General features: G+C 38.3%; 1 protein-coding gene across 2 annotated transcripts in view; it reads right to left on the minus strand.

Moving 5' to 3' along the window:
- Positions 1 to 21390, minus strand: part of LOC121413990 (transient receptor potential cation channel subfamily A member 1 homolog) — a 48344-nt gene extending 26954 nt beyond the window's left edge. For both annotated transcript variants that reach the window (XM_041607021.1, XM_041607020.1), the window contains exons 1-3: positions 21177 to 21390; positions 17187 to 17406; positions 87 to 282 (exon numbers count right to left, since the gene is read on the minus strand). In XM_041607021.1, the coding sequence (XP_041462955.1) occupies positions 87 to 282; positions 17187 to 17406; positions 21177 to 21350 (590 nt within the window). In that variant the 5' untranslated portion in view covers positions 21351 to 21390. The remainder of the gene's footprint in view (positions 1 to 86; positions 283 to 17186; positions 17407 to 21176) is intronic.
- Between the last annotated feature and the right edge of the window lie 3503 nt (positions 21391 to 24893).

The raw sequence follows: 24893 nt of genomic DNA on the forward strand, positions 1-24893 counted from the left end.
TCATTTTAGATGTCAAGGACGGTGTCACTTTGTTCCCTTCAAATAAGGCTAATAATTTTCAAAATATTAAGTAGGAAATTTCTCACTTTTCAAAGAGAAATCTTGCAACCTCGGGTCTATTCTGGTGACAGGCCAGATGAAGTGCTGTCTGTCTGTCCCTGTTCTCATGGTTCATCGACGCGCCTCGGCAGACGAGGTCCTTGACGATGTCGAGATGACCCACCGAGCTCGCCACATGGAGGAGAGTGTTTCGGTGATGATCGACACTCCTCACCAGGTCGTCTGAGAGTCAGTGACATAAAGATAAAGAGGCAAAAGGTAAGGGAGAAAGAGAGGTGAGAGAGGAGGGAAGAAGGCAGACAGAGAGAGAGAGAGGGGGGGGGAGACAAACATAGACAAGAATAAGAAAGTGAGAGGGGAGGGGGGGAGAGATGAAGGGGTGGGTGCAATTCAATAATGCATTTTTATGCATTATTATCATTATAATTGTTAATTGTTGGGCGTTACCTGTGCGGGAAGCGGGGGGGGGGGGGGGGAAGCGAACTGAAAGCTATGACCCGCAGGTCTCTCCTCCCGATATAACTGATCATGATTGGGGGAGTGCAGGTGGACCACTACACCATGTACACTGCGGTCTCCCCTACTCTTACACGAGGAGTGCAGTTACTATTTGAAGTGTTCATCAAAATGAAAATCGAAGTTTGAATGAAAGTCATCAAAGAATGAATTGCTCTGATTTCACAACCCCAAGATCGATTTACTTAGCAATTTCAAATACTGGATTGTTGAAAGTGACATGCCCTGGTGGTATAAGGCGCCTGATAACGCGATGAAAGTCCAAGGTTCGATCTCTGGCACGGTCTATGACCAAGGCATTTTGTCTTTTATCGAATAATGAAAATGCTAGAAGCAATGCACATATACCACACGTTATATATGTTTATTGTCTTTGACTGGAACAGGATCTTCTGCAAAAAGAATTAGCACAAATTCAATATATTCAAAATTACGACTTGACTCCTAAAGTGGTTTGCAGCAAAGTGCACATTTCCCTTCAATAACAGTATTACCATTTAACAAATCTTAGACAGTGTTAGATGGGAATTTCATCCTTACGTCAAGAGTACCTTAAAACACTAGAAGGAAAGAATATATTAATTTTTTAGTATTTAAGTTTTAAAGAAGATTAATTCGATGAGAACGTAATCATGAATACCTAATATCTGGCGTCAGTTATTGCGAACTATGTAACTATCATAAATTTTATTAATTGCTCATGTCAATAATCATAATTATTTAACAATTTTTTTTTCTCAATAATGAAATGATGAAATAATGGGGGCTATTGTACTCAATACGCATGTAAAATTATGGGGGGAGGTTTATGGGTTCCTAGTACACAAGTCTATGGAAAGCAGTTCGTATGCGTACGTGCGTCAATTTGTAAGGATTTTCTTCAAAATGACATTATTTCCCGAGTCTATCAGTGATCAGATTCACGTCAGGGCAAAGTTTCATTTGAAATTTATAAAGCAGGCACATTTTCCATTCCAGGAGAGCAGTTTGTTTGCGTGCGTACAGGTACTTCCATTTTCAATGATTTTCTTCAAAATGATATTGACATATTTTGAGGTTCTAACAGTAATCAGTTTCACGTTAGGGCAAAGTTTCTATTGGAATTGACAACTCACGCACATTTTCTATTTCAGAAATGGGGACTATTGGGGCACTTATATATTTTTTATAAGTTGCAATCTGATGTATGAGCAGTCTTTGGGTTTTCTGAAACTCAATTCATCAATACTGACATCAATGACACCGGGCAATGACACACATGAAGAGGCATTCATAGAAAATAAAATACGTTTAAATTTCAGATAAACAACAAATGAATAGATACGTGTTAAAGTTCATGCAAATAAAATGAAATGGATGAGACACACTTCAACGACTCGCAATTTTGTCAAAAGAAAATTTATTATATCGCCCCAGGCCTTTGTCTGCCGTTGCATTCATGAAGCCTATTTAGGAGAATGGGTTCTGGTTCAAAATTCCTATATCTTTCTATCCTTGAAAAATGACTTTGCAGACTTAACCTATTTTACGTGTTTAGGATGATACATGCTGATGAAACCTGTTTTTTTTTTTATTGGTGGCTATATTTCTCCCTATATATAATCATTCGTTATCTCAGTTCTGATTTTAACGTACATATCAATCACGTATTGGCTTTTACGTGTTTAGGATGATACATGTTTATGAAATCTGTTTTGTTTGCATATTTATTGGTGGCTATATTTCTATTTCCATGAATTTACCATTCGTTATCTTCTCTTGTTTTTAATGTACATATCAATCATGTATTGGACTTTACGTGTTTATGTGAAATCTGTTTTTGGTTTGATTCTTTGTTTGTGGCAATATTTCTTTTTCCACTAATAGATATATCATTCGTTATCTCCTCATAATTTTAGTGTACGTATCAGTCATGTATTGGGTTTCGGGTTACCTAGTCATTCTATATTGTTATTCTATTACATAACATTTGTACAAGTCTTCAGAGGGTTAGCATAATTTCAAGGAGCCAGGCAGTGATCACACAAAAGACATTTCAAAGTGATTTAAAATTCAAATGAGGTATGGGACCCAATAAATAGACCGGGTGTATGTTTCATAAAGCTATTCGTAAGTTAAGAGCGACTTTAAGAACGACTGGCGATCTTCTTGTGGAAAATGGTATATTCATTGGCGATGGTTGAGCGCGTAAGAAAGGATCACCAGTCGTTCTTAAAGTCGCTCTTACCTTACGAACAACTTTATGAAATGGTCCCAGAGTACAGTAATATGTCATCTTTCCATTTGCTTCACGGCAGTGCAGTCCATCCCTGGGTGTCTGGAAAACGAAGACCGAAGACCGAAGACCGGGGACACGTATCACACTCGTGTGAAAGCGTTTGTAGTTCACGCACGAAGCGTGTACAAAGCAGTGCAAAGTGTGTACAAAACACGTGCGCGGGTTAGAATGGACTTTGGACCTTGCCCCCTACACATGTTCTCCCATTGACATAACGCATGTCCCCGGTCTTCGATCTTCGTTTTCCAGACCTGTTGTTGGGTGTCTGGAAAACGAAGACAGAAGACCGGGGCCATCGCATCCGTCTAGCTAAAATAAACCATTATTATATTCAGATCAAATTCAGGAATATTCTGATATTGGATATGTAATGAATTATGATTGGTTAATGATTAATTGTATGGATATCGTAATGTGAATGATAATTGATTGAGCAATATATCGCGCTCAGCTCAGCTGGCATTAAAATTTTATACCATTGACATAACGCATGTCCCCGGTCTTCGATCTTCGTTTTCCAGACCTGTTGTTGGGTGTCTGGAAAACGAAGACAGAAGACCGGGGCCATCGCATCCGTCTAGCTAAAATAAACCATTATTATATTCAGATCAAATTCAGGAATATTCTGATATTGGATATGTAGTCAGTTATGATTGGTTGATAAGTTAATGATTAATTGTATGGATATCGTTATCAGCTAGGGCATAATTAATACATAACAATTATAACGTACAATACACCTCATACTGCGCAATCACGTACAAGCAGTCTCAACTTAACTGCCGTTTGCAACTACCATTGACATTACGCGTGTCCCCGGTCTTCGGTCTTCGTTTTCCAGACCTGTTGTTGGGTGTCTGGAAAACGAAGACAGAAGACCGGGGCCATCGCATCCGTCTAGCTAAAATAAACCATAATTATATTCAGATCAAATTCAGGAATATTCTGATATTGGATATGTAATGAATTATGATTGGTTAATGATTACTTGTATGGATATCGTAATGTGAATGATAATTGATTGAGCAATATATCGCGCTCAGCTCAGCTGGCATTAAAATGTTATACCATTGACATAACGCATGTCCCCGGTCTTCGATCTTCGTTTTCCAGACCTGTTGTTGGGTGTCTGGAAAACGAAGACAGAAGACCGGGGCCATCGCATCCGTCTAGCTAAAATAAACCATAATTATATTCAGATCAAATTCAGGAATATTCTGATATTGGATATGTAATGAATTATGATTGGTTAATGATTAATTGTATGGATATCGTAATGTGAATGATAATTGATTGAGCAATATATCGATCAGCTCAGCTGGCATTAAAATTTTATACCATTGACATAACGCATGTCCCCGGTCTTCGATCTTCGTTTTCCAGACCTGTTGTTGGGTGTCTGGAAAACGAAGACAGAAGACCGGGGCCATCGCATCCGTCTAGCTAAAATAAACCATTATTATATTCAGATCAAATTCAGGAATATTCTGATATTGGATATGTAGTCAGTTATGATTGGTTGATAAGTTAATGATTAATTGTATGGATATCGTTATCAGCTAGGGCATAATTAATACATAAAAATTATAACGTACAATACACCTCATACTGCGCAATCACGTACAAGCAGTCTCAACTTAACTGCCGTTTGCAACTACCATGACATTACGCGTGTCCCCGGTCTTCGATCTTCGTTTTCCAGACCTGTTGTTGGGTGTCTGGAAAACGGAGACAGAAGACCGGGGCCATCGCATCCGTCTAGCTAAAATAAACCATAATTATATTCAGATCAAATTCAGGAATATTCTGATATTGGATATGTAATGAATTATGATTGGTTAATGATTAATTGTATGGATATCGTAATGTGAATGATAATTGATTGAGCAATATATCGCGCTCAGCTCAGCTGGCATTAAAATTTTATACCATTGACATAACGCATGTCCCCGGTCTTCGATCTTCGTTTTCCAGACCTGTTGTTGGGTGTCTGGAAAACGAAGACAGAAGACCGGGGCCATCGCATCCGTCTAGCTAAAATAAACCATAATTATATTCAGATCAAATCAGGAATATTCTGATATTGGATATGTAATGAATTATGATTGGTTAATGATTAATTGTATGGATATCGTAATGTGAATGATAATTGATTGAGCAATATATCGATCAGCTCAGCTGGCATTAAAATTTTATACCATTGACATAACGCATGTCCCCGGTCTTCGATCTTCGTTTTCCAGACCTGTTGTTGGGTGTCTGGAAAACGAAGACAGAAGACCGGGGCCATCGCATCCGTCTAGCTAAAATAAACCATTATTATATTCAGATCAAATTCAGGAATATTCTGATATTGGATATGTAGTCAGTTATGATTGGTTGATAAGTTAATGATTAATTGTATGGATATCGTTATCAGCTAGGGCATAATTAATACATAACAATTATAACGTACAATACACCTCATACTGCGCAATCACGTACAAGCAGTCTCAACTTAACTGCCGTTTGCAACTACCATGACATTACGCGTGTCCCCGGTCTTCGATCTTCGTTTTCCAGACCTGTTGTTGGGTGTCTGGAAAACGAAGACAGAAGACCGGGGCCATCGCATCCGTCTAGCTAAAATAAACCATAATTATATTCAGATCAAATTCAGGAATATTCTGATATTGGATATGTAATGAATTATGATTGGTTAATGATTAATTGTATGGATATCGTAATGTGAATGATAATTGATTGAGCAATATATCGCGCTCAGCTCAGCTGGCATTAAAATTTTATACCATTGACATAACGCATGTCCCCGGTCTTCGATCTTCGTTTTCCAGACCTGTTGTTGGGTGTCTGGAAAACGAAGACAGAAGACCGGGGATCGCTTCAATCCGTCTAGCTAAAATAAACCATTATTATATTCAGATCAAATTCAGGAATATTCTGATATTGGATATGTGATCAGATATGATTGGTTGATAAGTTAATGATTAATATTGTATGGATATCGTGATGTGAATGATAATTGAGTGAGCAATATATCGCGCTCAGCTGGCATTTGCAATTTTACTACCATTGACATAACACATGTCCCCGGTCTTCGATCTTCGTTTTCCAGACCTGTTGTTGGGTGTCTGGAAAACGAAGACAGAAGACCGGGGATCGCGTATAATTTTGTCTAGCTAAGATAGGCCTATAACATTCAGCACCAGTTCAAGAATATTTTGATCTTGGATAACGTCATCTGCCTTGATTGGCTGCGGATAAGTTATGGTTATTTGTGTGAATGATTCTAGGACAATTACCCCCAGACAATTACCCCCCGGACAACTACCCCCGGTAAAATTACCCCCCGAGGACAATTACCCCCGGACAACTACCCCCTGGACAATCACCCCCGGACAATTCCCCCCGGACAACTACCCCCCAAACAACTACCCCCGGACAATAAGCCCCCCGAGGACACTTACCCCCTGACAATTATCCTCGAGGACAATTACCCCCTGGACAATAACCCCCGAGGACAATTCTCCCCGGACAATTACCCCTGCCTGAGGACAATTACGTACAAGCAGTCTCAACTTAACTGCCGTTTGCAACTATTTGACTACTATTGACATTACGCGTGTCCCCGGTCTTCGGTCTTCGTTTTCCAAACCCGTTGTTGGGTGTCTGGAAAACGAAGACAGAAGACCGGGGCCATCGCATCCGTCTAGCTAAAATAAACCATTATTATATTCAGATCAAATTCAGGAATATTTTGATATTGGATATGTAATCAGTTATAATTGGCTGATAAGTTAATGATTAATTGTATGGATATCGTGATCATGGTGATGTGAATGATAATTGATTGAGCAATATATCGCGCTCAGCTGGCATTTGCAATTTTACTACCATTGACATAACACATGTCCCCGGTCTTCGATCTTCGTTTTCCAGACCTGTTGTTGGGTGTCTGGAAAACGAAGACAGAAGACCGGGGATCGCGTATAATTTTGTCTAGCTAAGATAGGCCTATAATATTCAGGACCAGTTCAAGAATATTTTGATCTTGGATACGTCATCTGCTATGATTGGCTGCGGATAAGTTATGGTTATTTGTGTGAATGGTTCTAGGAAAATTACCCCCGGACAATTACCCCCGGACAACTACCCCGCGGACAATTACCCCCGAGGACAATTACCCCCGGACAATTACCCCCGGACAACTACCCCTGGACAATCACCTCGGACAATTCCCCCCGGACAACTACCCCCGGACAATAAGCCCCCGAGGACACTTACCCCCCTGACAATTATCCTCGAGGACAATTAGCCCCCGGACAAAAACCATCGAGGACAAATATCCCCGGACAATTTCCCCCATAAAGTCATCCCTTCTCTCCAGCATCAATGTTAGAAGCGGGACCCTTTTTAAGTTTTGGTCGGTGGCACAGGTTTTTCGAAATATTTTCTACATTATCTTACCTTGATAATTTTTATTTCTCTTTGATATAGCTCTTTTTCCTTTTCTCGCACTTTCTTCTTTTTTCCGTTTTTTTTTTGTTTAGCGGCGCCTTCTGCATTTTGAAAAATGGGGGGGGGGTCTTGCACCCGAAATCTCCCGTTTGGCTATGCATATATTCATCAGAAAATGTGTAAACTGGCCCTCATACTAAGTTTGCATAGATCAATTGAACACGATTAGTCATAATAATCGCAAATGCTGAATATCTCCGATTCCAACTGATCTGATTTTTTAAATATTTATTTTGGGTTCAATTTCAGGAAAGAAATCAGGCAAATAGATAAAACGTAAAAAGACACCTTTATAGGTAAAAATATATTGAAAGTCGATAACGCATCTATCAACACTAACACTGTCAAGTAGGACTTATAATCCTGTTATTTTAAAACAATTCAACTAATAAGAAGCTAAAAATTATGAAACGATTGGTGCACATTCCAGCAAGCTCAAAAACTTTATGCAAAGATAATACAAACAAGAACACCTTGTAATTTTACCATTTAGGCCCTAAATGGTAAAATTACAAGGTGTTTTTTTGTGTTTTACTCTTGGATGAAAGCAACATTAAAGAAGGAAATTAAGTACCAAAATTACTAAATTGTAAACAATTGTAAAGAATATGACATAATCAAAAACAGTGTTTTTTCTAAACAAATTGGCAATCATGATAGTAAACAATTCGTTTAAGATGCATATTAAGGACGGTACGTAAGAATTTATAAAGAAGTAGACCTATGCAAATCAAATAATGCGACTGAGCAGCGTGAGCTGAAAATATTAATATTTAGACCTAAAAAGGATATTTTACATAGCACTTTCAAGAAAAAATCAATTTGTAAATTGAAAAAATAATGAAAGCTCGATATCCGAGATAAAATATGTTTTGTATATTAACTTCAAATCTTGATATTTTAAGCTCCATATATGTGAGCGCGAAGCGCGAGCTGAAAATTTTTAGAATTGCATGTATATATTTTAACCTGAAAATTGACTATTCTGGGCAATGTTTGTGAACCTGAACAAGATGCGTATGTAACTAGATAATTACTGCAAGCGCAAAGCGCGAGCAGAAATTGTTATTAACTGTCCTAGCATTATCGAAAAGGGACCTGTTAAGGACTGTTTATAGGTACCCACGAAGACGGTATATATTTCAATAAAGCATTTTTTTTAACATTCCGACCTAAAAGAATGGTAATTACTTTTTGTATCAATAAAAGGGATAGGTATGTAACGAAACAATGGATGCGAGCGCGAAGCGCGAGAGGAAAAAAAAAGAGATTTCAGACCTAAAAGCGGGACACTATTCATATTTTGTAAATCATAAATAAGATATAGTTAATTGGGTATCATTACTAATGCGATCGTGAGGCGCGAGCAGACAATTATTGATATTATGGTTACACTTCGTATTTCCGAAGCTTCGTAATTCCGAAGGTTCTTTATTCCGAAGGTTCGTAATTCCGAAACACGTAAATTGCCTATACCTCGATGTTCGTTAATCCGAAAACGAAAAAGGGTTCGTTAATCCGAACATTTGTGGCGTAATTCCGACGATTCGTTATTCCGAAGGTTCGATAATCCGAAAACGAAATAAGGTTCGTTGTTCCGAAGGTTCGTTAATCCGAAAACGAAATAAGGTTCGTTGTTCCGAAGGTTCGTTAATCCGAAAACGAAAAAAGGTTCGTTATTCCGAAGGTTCGTTGATCCGAAAACGAAATAAGGTTCGTTTTTCCGAAGGTTCGTTAATCCGAAAACGAAATAAGGTTCGTAATTCCGAAGGTTCGTTAATCCGAAAACGAAATAAGGTTCGTTAATCCGAAAACGAAATAAGGTTCGTTAATCCGAAAACGAAATAAGGTTCGTTAATCCGAAAATTAAATAAGGTTCGTATTTCCGGAAATGAAAATAATTCATTTCGGTAACAAAAAGCTCTGATAAGCTCTGATCTGATCTAAAGGGGACATTTTAAGAACTTTTTGCAGTTAGCCATGAAGACGATGCGTGTTTTAGCCAATGGCGGCGGAACGTATTTTTTTTTTTTGGGGGGGGCAAAGTAAAAAAAACAGGGGCCAATTTGGTGCAAACGGATATTTTCATCATTAGATTATCATCTGTGTAAAGAGGTTGTGTGTTTTTGTAGTAACTAAATTGAGCACAATTTTTTAAGTGATCACTAAACATGCTAAAGTTATATATTTACGTTTCATTTCTGCGAGCGTAGAGAGCAAGCGGTTTGGGGGGAAAAGTCAAATCTGAAGATGTTAAATTCACCTTTTTGGTCAATACTGTGAAAGGGCATCCTTGTGAGATGTTGCGAGCGAATCACGTGCTCAAACTTTTGGAAATTTCATTTGGGCCTAGAATGATGATATTGATAAAGATATCATTTACCCAGGGAAGCCACTTCAGTTCTGAAAACTATTCTCCCAGCTATTATTATTTTTTTTACAAGAATGCTATAGAATGTCCAGTTTTCAGGTTAGCCCACGTTTCTCGCTCGCATCAGGTATTGTTTATTGAGGAACTCATTCTATTCCTGGTTACAAAAAAGAAGTATGAAATGTCCAGTTTTCAGGTTGGAATATCACAAATTTTAAGCTTGCGGTTCGCGCTCTCATTATTTAGCTCGTGAGATATATATTCTATTCATGAGTCACTAAATGCAGTCCTTAAAAGATTACTTTTGAAGCCTGTTGCATAAAACTTTTTACCTGAGAAAACTCTGGTAAAAACTGAAAACTAAGGTTAGTCTGATTTCCGCCAATTACTTTAGCACAGGGCAAAAACTCCTGTAAAAACAACCTGAGTTTTCTCAGGTAAAAAGTTTCATGCAACGGGCCCCAGGTCAGTATATAAACAAATTACAACTTGCCCTCGCATTAATTCTTTAGAAAGATACACATCTTTCTCACGATTACAAAAAATGCTCCGAATGCTCACTTCACGTCTTGTTACATGACATGTCTACTAGTTTCAGCTTGCGATTCGCGCTTTAAACATCTCACAAGGATCATTATTAGTATTATTTTTATTTTTATTACCAGCAGAAGCTGTTATTAAAAATGACATCCCCTCCAATACAAATCCTATTATCTAGAGGTTGCTCGCACGCTTCCAACACACTTGATCCCCTGCATCTTTAATTAAACCATGTGCTTATAGGCAGCAATTGCTCAGATAAAATCGAAATTAGCCTATGCTTGATCAGGGCGCCATTCTTAATGAAATACATGCTTTGGCCCCAACACACATCATCGATCGTTATTACTATCATTGCATAATATCGTGTAATCTTGTAATGACAACATCGTTTTTGTTACCAAAATGAATTATTTTCATTTTCGGAAATACGAACCTTATTTAATTTTCGGATTAACGAACCTTATTTCGTTTTCGGATTAACGAACCTTATTTCGTTTTCGGATTAACGAACCTTATTTCGTTTTCGGATTAACGAACCTTCGGAATTACGAAACTTATTTCGTTTTCGGATTAACGAACCTTCGGAATTACGAACCTTATTTTGTTTTCGGATTAACGAACCTTCGGAATTACGAACCTTATTTCGTTTTCGGATTAACGAACCTTCGGAATTACGAACCTTATTTTGTTTTCGGATTGACGAACCTTCGGAATTACGAACCTTCGGAAATACGAACCTTCGGAATAACCGAACCTTCGGAATTACGAAGCTTCGGAATTACGAATGTATGCGGATATTATGATGTGAAACTGGATAATTCAAATAGATTTTAAATAAAGAACATGCAGGCTATCGCGCATGTTTTAGATTTAGACCTAGAATCTGGGCTTTCTGAATACATTCTTTAATGAAACATTATAGACAATAGGAACTTGGCAAATCAAACAATGTGACCACGCAGCGTGAGCTTTAGAAAAAATGCTGATATGTAGACAATAAAACGGACATTTTACAGAGCACTTAAATTTGTGAATGAAAAAAATATTGAAAGCTCGATGTCCGAGCTAATTACGTTTTGTATAATAAATTCAAAACTTGCTCCATATCAGCCTACATGTATTGAGCAAGATACGAATCTCATCGAAAAGGCAATTCTGGCGCGAAGCAAAAGCAAATATTTTTTTTATAGTAACATGGAAGATTTTTTTTGGCAAGTCTTCCCCTCACATTATTTCATTCACTCGTCTTCCTCCTCTTATTTTCCACTTATCTTTTCTTCTTTTCCTTTTATCTTTTCTTTCTCTCTTTTTTTTTGCTCTGCCAATTTTTTTTCACAGCAAATCTCAGGGGGGGGCCCCCGCCCTGACACAGCCACTAGCTGTTGTGTTCTTAATTTCTTTCTTTTCCCCCTTGTTTTTCTGTTTTCTATTTAGATTTCATGTTAGCATTTTCACATCCCGTTTATTTTGACCTCTTTTCCATCCCTTTCCCACCTAAAATTTCCATTTCACTTTGCCATCTCTTTATTTCTAACCCCTTTCTCACTTGTTTAATAGTAGGCCCTATTTCAGGATGATTAGATTTGTTCACTCTACGTCCTTTTCCTTTCTCCTCTTATTCTCTTTCTCTCTCTCATTGTTTGTCTCGCCCACAAGAGGTGAAGGCGAGACTAAGAGATCCAAATGTCGTCTGCCCGTCGATTCCCAGAGAGGGTAAGCCGATTCTGCGGTGCAAGATAGACCAAAAGCCAATTCTGCATCGGCTTTTGGTTCTGAACCAAAAGCCGATGCACGTGTAAACAGGGTAATTTTCTTCCAAACGCGTACTGAATGTTGCTGTCTCGAAATGTACGCGTGGGAACGTCTCGGGTTTAACCGCAAAGTAGTAAGCAAGCGACACACTAGTGTTTCATGTTCGCCGACCGTATGGAAAACATTCTCCAAGGGCGCGCTTGCCACCTGTCTTAGGTCGATGACATTGCTTTCTATTACAATTAGGTTTATTTTATACGGAGTTTTTAATGGGATGGTCCGGGCTGAAAGTATGTTTAGCTTAATGAATAGAGTAGAATTCACTGAGTACAATACCGAAAATTTCATCAAAATCGGATATAAACAAAGTTATTGAAATTTAATATTTAGCAATATTTTGTGGAAACAGTCGTCATTAATATTCATTAGGTTGGCTGAGGATGTCACATCTCCACTTGTTCTTTTGTATTTTAGTATGTGAAATTAGGTTTATTCCATTTTTTTCATCCAAGAACTAGAAAAATTGGATTGGCAACTGATTTAGTGCATCAAATATTCATTGCTGCAACTTATTTCATTATAAGGGAGACATATTATTTGCACAAGTATGAAATAATGTAAAAATTATGATCATATTTAATAACATAGGAAAACGGAAAGTGAGATGTGACAATATCAGCCCGCCTAATGAATATTCAAGACGACTGTTTTCACAATATATTGCTAAACTTTAAATTTCAATGACTTAATATTACTTGCTATCCGATTTTGATAAAATTTTCGGCACATTGCTCAGTGAATTCTACTGTATGTATTAAAATATAAATATTTTCAGCCCGGACCATCCCTTTTACACGTTTAAGTGCCATCGACTTGGCGAGAAACTTAATCATGCCATGTCCACATAGGCTATATGACCTTTTATAAGATATCATATCTCGTCATGGCGACATATAACTTTTTATAAGTCGACTTGAAGAAAACGAAGTACAATTGCACGAAAACGTGTCCGTAGCACGCTATAAGTGGTAATTACCTAGACAAAATCCCCGGTCTTCGTTTTCCAGACACCCAACAACACGTCTGGAAAACGAAGATCGAAGACCGGGGACATGCGTTATGTCAATGGTAGTAAAATTTTTAATGCCAGCTGAGCTGAGCGCGATATATTGCTCAATCAATTATCATTCACATCACGATATCCATACAATTAATCATTAACTTATCAACCAATCATAACTGATTACATATCCAATATCAGAATATTCCTGAATTTGATCTGAATATAATAATGGTTTATTTTAGCTAGACGGATGCGATGGCCCCGGTCTTCTGTCTTCGTTTTCCAGACACCCAACAACAGGTCTGGAAAACGAAGATCGAAGACCGGGGACATGCGTTATGTCAATGGTATAAAATTTTAATGCCAGCTGAGCTGAGCGCGATATATTGCTCAATCAATTATCATTCACATTACGATATCCATACAATTAATCATTAACCAATCATAATTCATTACATATCCAATATCAGAATATTCCTGAATTTGATCTGAATATAATAATGGTTTATTTTAGCTAGACGGATGCGATGGCCCCGGTCTTCTGTCTTCGTTTTCCAGACACCCAACAACAGGTCTGGAAAACGAAGATCGAAGACCGGGGACATGCGTTATGTCAATGGTATAAAATTTTAATGCCAGCTGAGCTGAGCGCGATATATTGCTCAATCAATTATCATTCACATTACGATATCCATACAATTAATCATTAACCAATCATAATTCATTACATATCCAATATCAGAATATTCCTGAATTTGATCTGAATATAATAATGGTTTATTTTAGCTAGACGGATGCGATGGCCCGGTCTTCTGTCTTCGTTTTCCAGACACCCAACAACAGGTCTGGAAAACGAAGATCGAAGACGGGGACATGCGTTATGTCAATGGGAGAACATGTGTAGGGGCAAGGTCCAAAGTCCATTCTAACCCGCGCACGTGTTTTGTACACACTTTGCACTGCTTTGTACACACTTCGTGCGTGAACTACAAACGCTTTCACACGAGTGTGATATGTGTCCCGGTCTTCGGTCTTCGGTCTTCGTTTTCCAGACACCCGTCCATCCCTATAGTGTTATACCTAGTTCCCACACAGCAAAAACTGTGGTGTTAACCGGTGTACATAGAGGACCACACCAGTTATTTTACACTGGTGTTAAATTGGTGGTGTTCAGTTTTACACCTATAGGTGTTATTACAACACCTTTTGTTGTTACATTTACACTCTTTGGTGTTATGTTTAAACTCTAGGGTGTAATTTTAACACCTCAGGGTGTGGTCCTTTATTAACACCAACTGGTGTCAGTTAATTTAACACCGCAGTTTTTACAGTGCACTATCACGATTTACGCTACGATTCAAAAGGCGTATTTAATCGTAGGGTATATCGTAGTGATCTTATTAGATCGTATCAGATCCGCCGAGGCAGCCGTATTGATCGAAGAAAAATTCTAAACGATTAATTTTTTTGCGATCGATTACGAAAGACCAGTCGTGGCTTTCTTGAAGGGTCTAGATGTGCAGCCTGATCATGCCTTATGTACTGGAGGCCTCTCGCTATGGAAGTGAAACAGCAAGTTTTGTATGTGCTAGTCTTTGCGTGGAGACACACTTGCTGATCAAATTTTTAATCAGGGTCTGAGCCTGCAGACTAGTCTACTCCCTGGTTATACTGAAAATTAGTCGGTTCAATATACGACCAAAAAATACCCCAACCCCAGACATATTGCAACAAAAAGCTTTTCAATGGTTTGTGGTACTGTATATTTGTGGTACTGTGGTACTGTACATTTGTGGTACTGTTTGACATTACCGATTGGAACAAGACGAATAACGTATAAAAAATCTACCAAAATCTGCATCCGGGAAAGTGGTTATTTTCAAGATGGCGTCCAATATTGCCACCACTGAAAATTGACAAAATACACTTATTATAATATTTTGGTGCATATTCCCTTGTCTAATGCCGATCTTTTGATACAGGTAAGAGTAAACAGAAACACTCCAGGGTACCTGGAAAATGGCTGCCGTGGCCTAAAATTCATCTTATTTTTTGCAATTTGTCTGTGGTCAACCCCTATTGACCCGACTAAATCATTTTTTTTAGATTGAAAGAAACAACAACAAAATACAAAACTAAAACTTAAAAACATAGAAAAATAGATAGATAATTAAATAAAGAAATACATCTCTTTTATGTATTTCTTTATTTACTTATCTATTTATTTTTCTATGTATTTAAGTTTTGATAAATGAAATGGTAATACTGATAATGACACCACTACATCCACTTTTTCTTCTTATTCTACTACAGTGAGTACTACTACTACTACTGCTGCTGCTGCTATTACTACTACTCCTACTACTATTACCACTACTGCTACTACCACCACTACTACTACTACTACTACTACTACTATACTACTACTACTACTACTAGCGAGATTTCGATTGTCTGCGACTGCAACGCATTCCTAGTTCACCGGAAGTGGTGACACCGCTCGTTCAGTATCACGTTCGTACATTGATGAAAACAAATTTCGATTGAAGTCGACGTACCCGTACCACGCCACAGCATATACCAGCGTGATAGCGAGCGGGCCGTGGGCCGATGCTTGGCCGGAGAATCAGGCGTAGCATCACGCTACGAACCAGTGGGGCGACTGTGGGTGCAACATTTGCACTCTTGCGCAAAAAGCCGAAACACACGGTTGTTTGGAAATAAAACATCAATTACCTATCGGATATGTAGTGTCTGAAAACAGGACACACTAAATGTAATGGAAAAGCTGGTAACAAGCAGTAATTTGCAGTTTACCAGACCTGCTGAATCAACTAAACTCGAGTGTTGATGCGGCTTCATTCATTTTTGCCAAGCTGGGATGACGTCATCATGTTCGAACTAGCGCTCGTTCGAGCACTATGACACCGAACGTCAAAACCCTTAACTCTTCATGCGTTCACCTGTAAACCCTGTGTGTGTTGCATTATTTTAGGGTCTCATTCACATTCGTGCCATGAGTCACAGACTCCTTACAATAAAACCTGGCCATGTTATTGTTTGTGAGGAGGGTTTTATTGATTTTATCTCTCCTTTTTCAATGAACTTCCTGGCTGTGATCAGGATGTATTGATTTTTGGGGAAAACTCAACGATTCTGTAATTTGTAAACTGCGATAATCCGTCGATCGGTACACATGTACGGTATGCAATTGTTTGAAAAACAATGGGACAGGGAACGTCTATGGGAAATGTGTGGTTGTGCAAAAATGCGAACGAAACACGCCTACGGATGTGCAATAATGCGAACGTAACGCATGAAGAGTTAAATACGAGTCACAGATTTGGTCAGTGGACGAGGCTCGTCACAGATTACTTCGCGCATGCGCAGTGCTCCCAAAATTCCTTAATCTCGTACGTCCACATGGCACGTCACAGAAAACGAAAGGTCTCAACTACTACTACTACTACTACTTCTTATACTACTACTACTACTACTACTGCTACTACTACTACTTCTAGTACTACTGACTACCACTACCACTACTACCACTACTATTACTACTATTACTACTACTACTACTGCTACTACTACTACTTCTAGTACTACTGACTACCACTACTACTACTACTACCACTACCACTACCACTACTACTACTATTACTACTACTACTACTACTACTACTATACTACTACTATACTACTACTACTACTACTACTGCTACTACTACTACTTCTAGTACTACTGACTACCACTACTACTACTACCACTACTACTACTACTACTACTACTACTACTACTACTACTACTACTATACTTCTACTACTACTAACGCTGCTACTACTACTACTTCTAGTACTACTGACTACCACTACTACTCTTACTGCTACTATATACTACTACTACTACTACTACTACTATACTACTACTACTACTGCTGCTACTACTACTATACTACTACTACAATTACTACCGCTACTACTACTACTACTACTACTTCTATAGTACTGACTACCACTACTACTATTACTACTACTACTACTACTACTACTACTACTACTACTACGAATTTCTACGGAATTACCTGTTCCACAAGCCACCAATGCATCGACCACTTCGATGTGACCTCTCTGAACAGCAATATGAAGAGGGTTTGTTTTCTTTCCGTTCTGTTCCGCCACCACGGTCGATATACCCCGTTTCCCGACGTCGTCTATCAGTTCATTCAGCTTCCCGACATCGCCCTCTTTGGCGATTTTGAGTAATTCATATAGATGGTTCGAAGAAGAGGTCTGCTTCTCATTCTGAAAGTGATATAACCATGAATAGATATTGTAAATTCTATAGCTAAAGGGCACCGTCACACTTAGACGCCTTAGCCAGCTTGTGTGTGGGTATGTGTGTGTCCAGGAGGGTGCGCGCGTGTGTCTTTGAGTTACAAAAGACGCGTGTAAATCAGATATGATTACTTTGGTCTGTGACCGGCCTTTAACGCCACCATCCGAAAGACGTGACCAGGACTCGAACCTCGAACCCCTGAATCAATGTGTAACTTCCGCACGCAGTTTGGATTACAGGCGCACGCAACAACGCCCAGTTGTAAGCCGTCGTACTCGACACGTGACCAGCCGTTTTCTCGTTTGTATTGATATCAACCATTCATTTCTTGATATCAAGAAGTGGGGAGGCTTGCCGTAGCCTACATACGTCGGCATACCCTGACTAAAATCTGAAAGTGTAACAGCCCCTTTAGGCCTAATTGTAGTCATTTAACAATCATCAGCATTATTCGTCATTTTGTCCTCCTAATCTTCTAATAGGCCTGTTTACCAAGCTATCCAAACTCGTTTCTAAAGCCTAAGAATCAGCACATTCCATTGACAAATAATTGCCAATCAATGAACTAAAATGATTATGTGGAATTCAGTCTTCATTCATTAGAGGGTTATACACGCTGCAAAGTAAATCACATCTAAAGAGTTTATTTTGGCTTATAATCGAAAATGTCCCTCAAATGACAAAGAAAACCTGGGAGGTCTTTATCTAAAAATGGATTCAGAGCTGAAAAAAATGCAAATTATCATGTAGTTTAAAGATCAGTGGCGTAACAAGCCATGATTTTCAAGGGGATATGGTATGGCGTATCTGGTCAAACTTACAAAAAGTTGCAGGATGTGCATAATTATAACTGTTTTGTTTAATTTAGCGAAAGTTTAAAATGTCATAATTTCTTATTTTACATCCGATTTGATGAAATTTTCAGTGTTATGCTTGTTGGATTTTTCTCTTTTTATTCATATCAACTTTTTGTTGGGGTGGACTTGTCCTTTAAAAAAATCCTCGTTATCCAATATGTACACTCTTAAAACAAATCAGTCAAATTGACTAGACCAGTAGTCAGCTGGGAGCAACTGATATGGCAGTCACTGATATTCACATTTCTGACATATATTCTAGTCAGAAATAACTCTGTTCTAGTAACATATGACTAGAAAATAGTCAAATATGACTAGAATAACAGTTGCACCCAGCCGACCCTATTAACTGGTCATTTTTGACTGATTTGTTGTTAGAGTGTATATTTCAATATTCAGTATGGCTATTCACCATATCCCTCCGGATGTTCTTACTAATCTTTATTTGTCAATTCTTAGATACATAAAAATGTGTCATTTTATTCCCATATAACAGATAATCATTAAGGCCCGTAAAAGTTGTAAGACTAAACTCAGAAATATGTTTTTACAGGACTGTGTTTGTGCGTTAACCATACAATGATTTGGGTTCAAACGTAATCATGCTGTATGGAATAACAATTTTGAACTTTTGATGACACTTATCTGAAAAGCAATCTTTTTCTCTTTCTATATACATATAGATGAATCATAAAGTTCCTAACAATGGTAGTGGATCGATATATTGAATGCAACCGTGATAATAGATGGGTGAAACATACTAGGGAGAGAGAGGGAGAAATAGAGGAAGGGAGGGGGAGTTGGCCATCGATTCAGGGGACGGGGGGGGGGGGGCACGACCCCAAAATAGATTAAGGATGGGGGACACAATTATGGTACATGCCCCTTCCTCCGATGTGTTTTATCATTATTATTATTATTATTTAGTAGAATGGGGTTGATTGCGAAATTCATTGAAATTTTAAGGTGGTTTTTGCTGATCGCCTCTCTTACTCTTAAAGTATAATATTCAGGATCGTTTGTGTTAGCAGCCACTCTTTTTCCGTCAACTGGCAACTATATTCATTATATCGATTATCGTTATCGGTAACAACATGACTGACCAATAGATGTATCAATCATGTATTACACGAAAGCGGGGGGGGGGGGGGGGGTCAGGGGGGGTTTGGATTTCGCAATGCAGGCGAATCTGACTATCGAGGTGATATGCCTTATATTTTAGACATTACAGACATGCATGATTTTGATGAGGAAAACGAGACTTTTCTTCTCTCTCACTCCGTTCGCCCGTATTATGGAAAACGAAACTTGTTTGAAGGTACAGTAAACGGACATAGAGAGAGAAAAAAGAGAGGGAACAAGAGAGGGAGAGAGGGGGAGAGAGAGATGAGAGGGAAAGAAAGGGGTGGAGGTTCAGGAGCTTTACCCAATACCCTGGGAAAATCATGAAAAGATGTGAGTAACTGATAAATATAAATAGATAATAGCAAATCGACAATGAATTGTACAAATAATTGGGCAGTCTCTCTCTCCTTATCTCCATTCTGTTCAGTAAATTATGATGAAATTACCCCGTATTCATTTTATAAAGATTTCTATTGGAAGCCGTATGCTTTTCGAATGGGGAAATAATAGGGCTTCAGTGACAGGTTAGGTTAGAGCTGTAATGGTTTTTTTTTACATCTGAACAAAACAAAACAAATGGATCGAAGGGGAAGAAACGTGACATTCCTCTTACCTACGGTAGCATGGCGTAGATAAAGAAATTTCAGAAAGGGAAAAAAATGAAAAAAAAATCTGTTATTATTGTGTGTGTGGGTGTTTTCTCTTTTTTACTCCGTAACAACACCTGCAATTTCGTTGTTAGAATGAGTGATGAGTTTTGCTTTGTTAGCATTTGAAAGTAGGAAAGTTCTATGCGCTAATGTTGTCTGATAGTGTGGAAAAGTATAAACCGCCTCAGAAAATATTCAATAAGTCTTGATATATTACATTACCAAATAATTCCTTTTATCACCATCATATAAAAAATATCTGTCCCCCCTCCCCGCCCCCACAGTGACAAGAATAAAATGATAAAAGCGACTTGTTGGCAATTCCACATTTGGCACCCTCTTTTCTATGGCAATCTCTTATTTTCTCATTTTATTTTATCAATTACCCTCCCAGCCCCTTACTTTCTCTTTTGTGCGCGATACCGGGTATACGCGAACACCTCGCCCCTTTCGAGATACGTCACTAAAGCCCGGAGCGCACCATGCGATTCGTTGCGATACGAAATTCAAAGATATTGTAATTAAATTTGAGATGAACATTCCAGCAAATAAATTTTTAGCGAAGCGAGTTCGGAATAATGGTAAGAACCACTGAAATCGAAATTCGAGTCTGGTATGAATCTCCCTGAATAATTAAACAAATTCAATTTCAAATCGTAATGATGTCATGATCGGCTGCGACTTAAAGCCGATACTCCGACCTTCCGTACCATAAGGCTTACCGCAAATCAAAATTATGATTTTATTATCCATAACATTATGCCGAACTAAAACAAAAAATGATTTCACTGCTTGGAACCTTTACATTTAATCCAAATGCGATTTATTAAAAAAAAAATTGCTTCGCATCGGATCGCATAGTATACGCTTGGCTAAACTGAATATACAGAATATTGCTACAAAGATGGCATTAGACTTTATTGCAATATTTAACTCCTCCATAGCCGTGTACACAATAGAAAATTTGAAAGTTATGGTTTTCAATAAACATAACTGGGACACGAAAACTAACTTTGCTTCACTCATTTTTAAATCGCCCGTGTGATAAACCCGCTCCGTCGGAACAAAATGTATAAATATAGATTTGCACTGCAAGCTACTAACCTGATCAAAAGTAATATCCAGATACGAAGACGATGACGAATGACAAGCGCCATCGCACCAAGATATGGTATCCATCGATGTCGTAGACGCTTTCATTTCAAAACGAATCTTTTTGTCGTCATCGTTCACGTGATCACCCTTAGGTTTCGCGAGCAGAGTCCGAGATTCTTCCATTCTGTACTAAGTGCTAGCACAGTAATGCAGGATACTTGTTATGAATGCTTCGATTTTACATGTGAAACGTAAACGAGTGGCATCAAGAAAAGGGTCGTCGAACCGTCAGAAACCAATAGGAAAGGGGTGAAATGGAAAAAAAAGAAGAAGAAAGAGGGTGGAAGTCAAACAAATCATGGACCTCCTGCAGTAGTAGGTCCATGAACAAATTAAGGTGACGTGAGACCATTGGTGGGAGGGATGAGGGAGTGTACTTATTCATATTTTGCACCACGAAAGCCAAGTAACTCTAAGCGACAGAGTGAACCAGAGACAGACAGACAGATAGACACACAGACAGATAGATAGATAGATAAACAAAGTGGAAATGATAGATAGATAGATAGATAGAAAGATAGATAGATAGATAAACAAAGTGGGAATGATAGATAGATAGATAAACAAAGTGGGAATGATAGATAGATAGATAGAAAGATAGATAGATAGATAAACAAAGTGGGAATGATAGATAGATAGATAGATATAGATAGATAGATAGATAGCTGGATGGATGAATGGATGGCTGACAGATAGATACTATAGATAGATAGATAGATGGATGGATGAGCCCTGACAGATAGATAGATATTATAGATAGATAGATAGATTTATAGAGGGATAGATAGGTCGATAGAGAGATAGATAGGTCGATAGATAGATAGATAGAGGGATAGATAGAGGGATAGGAAGATACATAGAGAAAAAAGAGGATGGAGGTGGGACTGAGCTTCTGCCCTTTGCCCTCATCCCACCCCTTAAAAGAGTTCCTAAATGCCCCTTAGTATGTTAATAACAGTGAAGACACAAGGTAGACATAAATATGAATATATTTGTTTAACATGTTTTGTGCCACGTTATCACAAAGGTGATTTGTAAATATGCTTTGCATCAGGCTTGGTAAATCCACCAAACAGAGAAGATGAAAAAGAAAACAACCCCTCACACAATAGCACCCTGAATGCAAATCAATTAAGCATGTAAGGTAGCAAGAAAGAGCGAAAAATACCTTCGTCGCTTGCTAAAAAGGAAAGATCTCCACGAAGGGAAATTCCACACAAATAAAAATTTGTTTTCAGAGGAAAGGGAAGAAGCAGACAGGACTTGGTTTAACATGTTTAAGAGGCGGGAGGTTTTCCGCTAAGTTAGATCATGTAGATAGGAATTCAACAGAAATAATTAGAAATTCACCTTCATTTTTAGCCTGAACCTCTTTTCCTTGTCAATTATCGTTTTTAAACTAGCACTTCTCTTCGATATTGTTCTGTTGGCCTTGGCAGTATGCTACATAGGTTATATTTCGATAACTTTCCGGTACGAATCCCTGATAATAAAGTACATGGCCAATGACAAAGTTGTCCCGCCCATTTGTCACAATTTACCTACCAAGTTGCCAATTTGAAACTTACCGTGATGGTCTAATTTAGAAATCTCAAGTTTAAACAGCCATGATTTTTTTATACACATCATTCTAGTTGCCAATAAAGCATTTCCATTTATTTGAACGCAGGATAAACAGAACATAGGTGCCGTGGCCAGGAATCGGCCCCCGGACTTTGTAGCCAGCCGCCTTAGACCACTCGGCCACGACACCTCCTAACTCATAACTTTATTATTGCGTGACAAGTTTCGTGCAAATTTTCCCGATTACGTTTTACATATTTACTTTCTCCGATCACATACAGCATTGTATGACAAAGGTTGGACTCACTTTAGGTTTTTATTCAAAAGAGAAAAGGGAAACTTTGAAAAGAGAAGCAAAAGTTATACTCTTGGAAAATACTTCACGGATTTACAGGTTTTAGAATTCCTCTAGTGAAAAGGACACACTGTCACAATATTTTGTTCATATTATGTTCACCTAATGCACTTTTTTTCCAGACTGTGAACACGTAAACAGTGTGACAGTCAACAGTTTACTCACATAGCATACTAAGTGAAATTGTGATTATGTATGTGGGCCACTACGTGAAGGGATTTTTGTCCTTTCTAGCAGCCCATACCTTGCAGTTTAGGTGAATCTCATATAGGTTCTTATGGTATGAAACTCCTGGCACACAAGACAAGTTGTCGTTACACTTTACAATACAGTACCGAAGTAAGATGTCACATCAACCATTGCACTTATCAGCCAATCAAAATGAAAGAAAGCTGTTAGATCTGACAACTGTTAGACACTGTTAGATGACAGGATTTATGACAATCTCTCTCTCTCTCCTTTTGTTATATCTGTTTACGTGATTTGCCAGCAGACTGCTGGAAACTAAGTGTTCAAGCAAACATTTTATTTTGTTTTCATCAGTCCACAAGCATAGGGGTATTCACACTGGCAGTGAATCATCGCGTATTTTCGTGCGGGTTTTTTTTTTTAATGAGAACAGGAAAACCCGCACTGAACTCCGCGATGAAGACCGCATGAAAAATCGCGAGTCATCTTGCAGTTTTTCTATCATCACGATGATTTGACTCGCTATCTTATTGCGATGTCTTCCTTATCTTGAATAACGCTGAAGCAAAACATCGCGATTTTTCTGGAACCGCAAATCATCGCGGTCTTTAGACACGAGGGTGCTTGCGCAATGTTCAATTTACCCGCATTCAGCTTGCTTTGCGATTTGGCAACGCCAGAAATTAAAACAAAACATCGGGGAGTTTTGGAGTATTATCGCGAGAAATTTGATAGAAAAACTGCATGATGGCTCGCGATGGTTCATTCGGCCTCCATCGCGGAGTTTCGTGCGGTACGTTTCCTGTTCTCATTCAGAAAAACTGCACAAATTATCGCGATGATTCACTGCCAGAGCTTACGAGCATCATGGGGCCTTAAAACTGCATTATTCTATTGATGATGTGCATTACTAAATTAAAAAGAACCCTTTTTTTGTTTGGCCTACATATCGATTTGACACGTCGTTTGTGATGATAAAATTATATTACCAAAGATTCCTGTTAAATACACTCTAAAAACAAATCAGTCAAAAATGACTAGTTAATAGGGTCAGCTGGGTGAAACTGTTATTCTAGTCATATTTGACTATTTTCTAGTCATATTTTACTAGAACAGAGTTATTCTGACTAGAATATATGTCAGAAATGTGAATATCAGTGATTGCCATATCAGTTGCTCCCAGCTGACTACTGGTCTAGTCAGTTTGACTGATTTGTTTTAAGAGTGTACCCTGATAGAGTTTGTTTTATAAGAGCAGAAAATCTATAGAAACAAAGAAATATCAGGGTGACGATCACCAGACAATTATGTTTTGATAATCTGTATTTTCAAATTTATTTTTGCGAAATCACTCATCAACTGCTCTACAATTTATATTGTGTTTAAAAATACTTTCATAATTGGCCGATGGCTATATTTTCCGGACACATCATCGTAGGCACAGGTGTAAACGTGAGTATACTTTTGAGTGGAAAGGGAGAACCATCAAACATGTTAAAAGCGGCCTTCTATAAGAAGTGTTTTCAATTTCATTTGCAATTCATGTGCTAAAGTTCAGG

This window comes from Lytechinus variegatus, chromosome 4 (genome assembly GCF_018143015.1).
Source record: "Lytechinus variegatus isolate NC3 chromosome 4, Lvar_3.0, whole genome shotgun sequence".
Taxonomy (NCBI): domain Eukaryota; kingdom Metazoa; phylum Echinodermata; class Echinoidea; order Temnopleuroida; family Toxopneustidae; genus Lytechinus; species Lytechinus variegatus.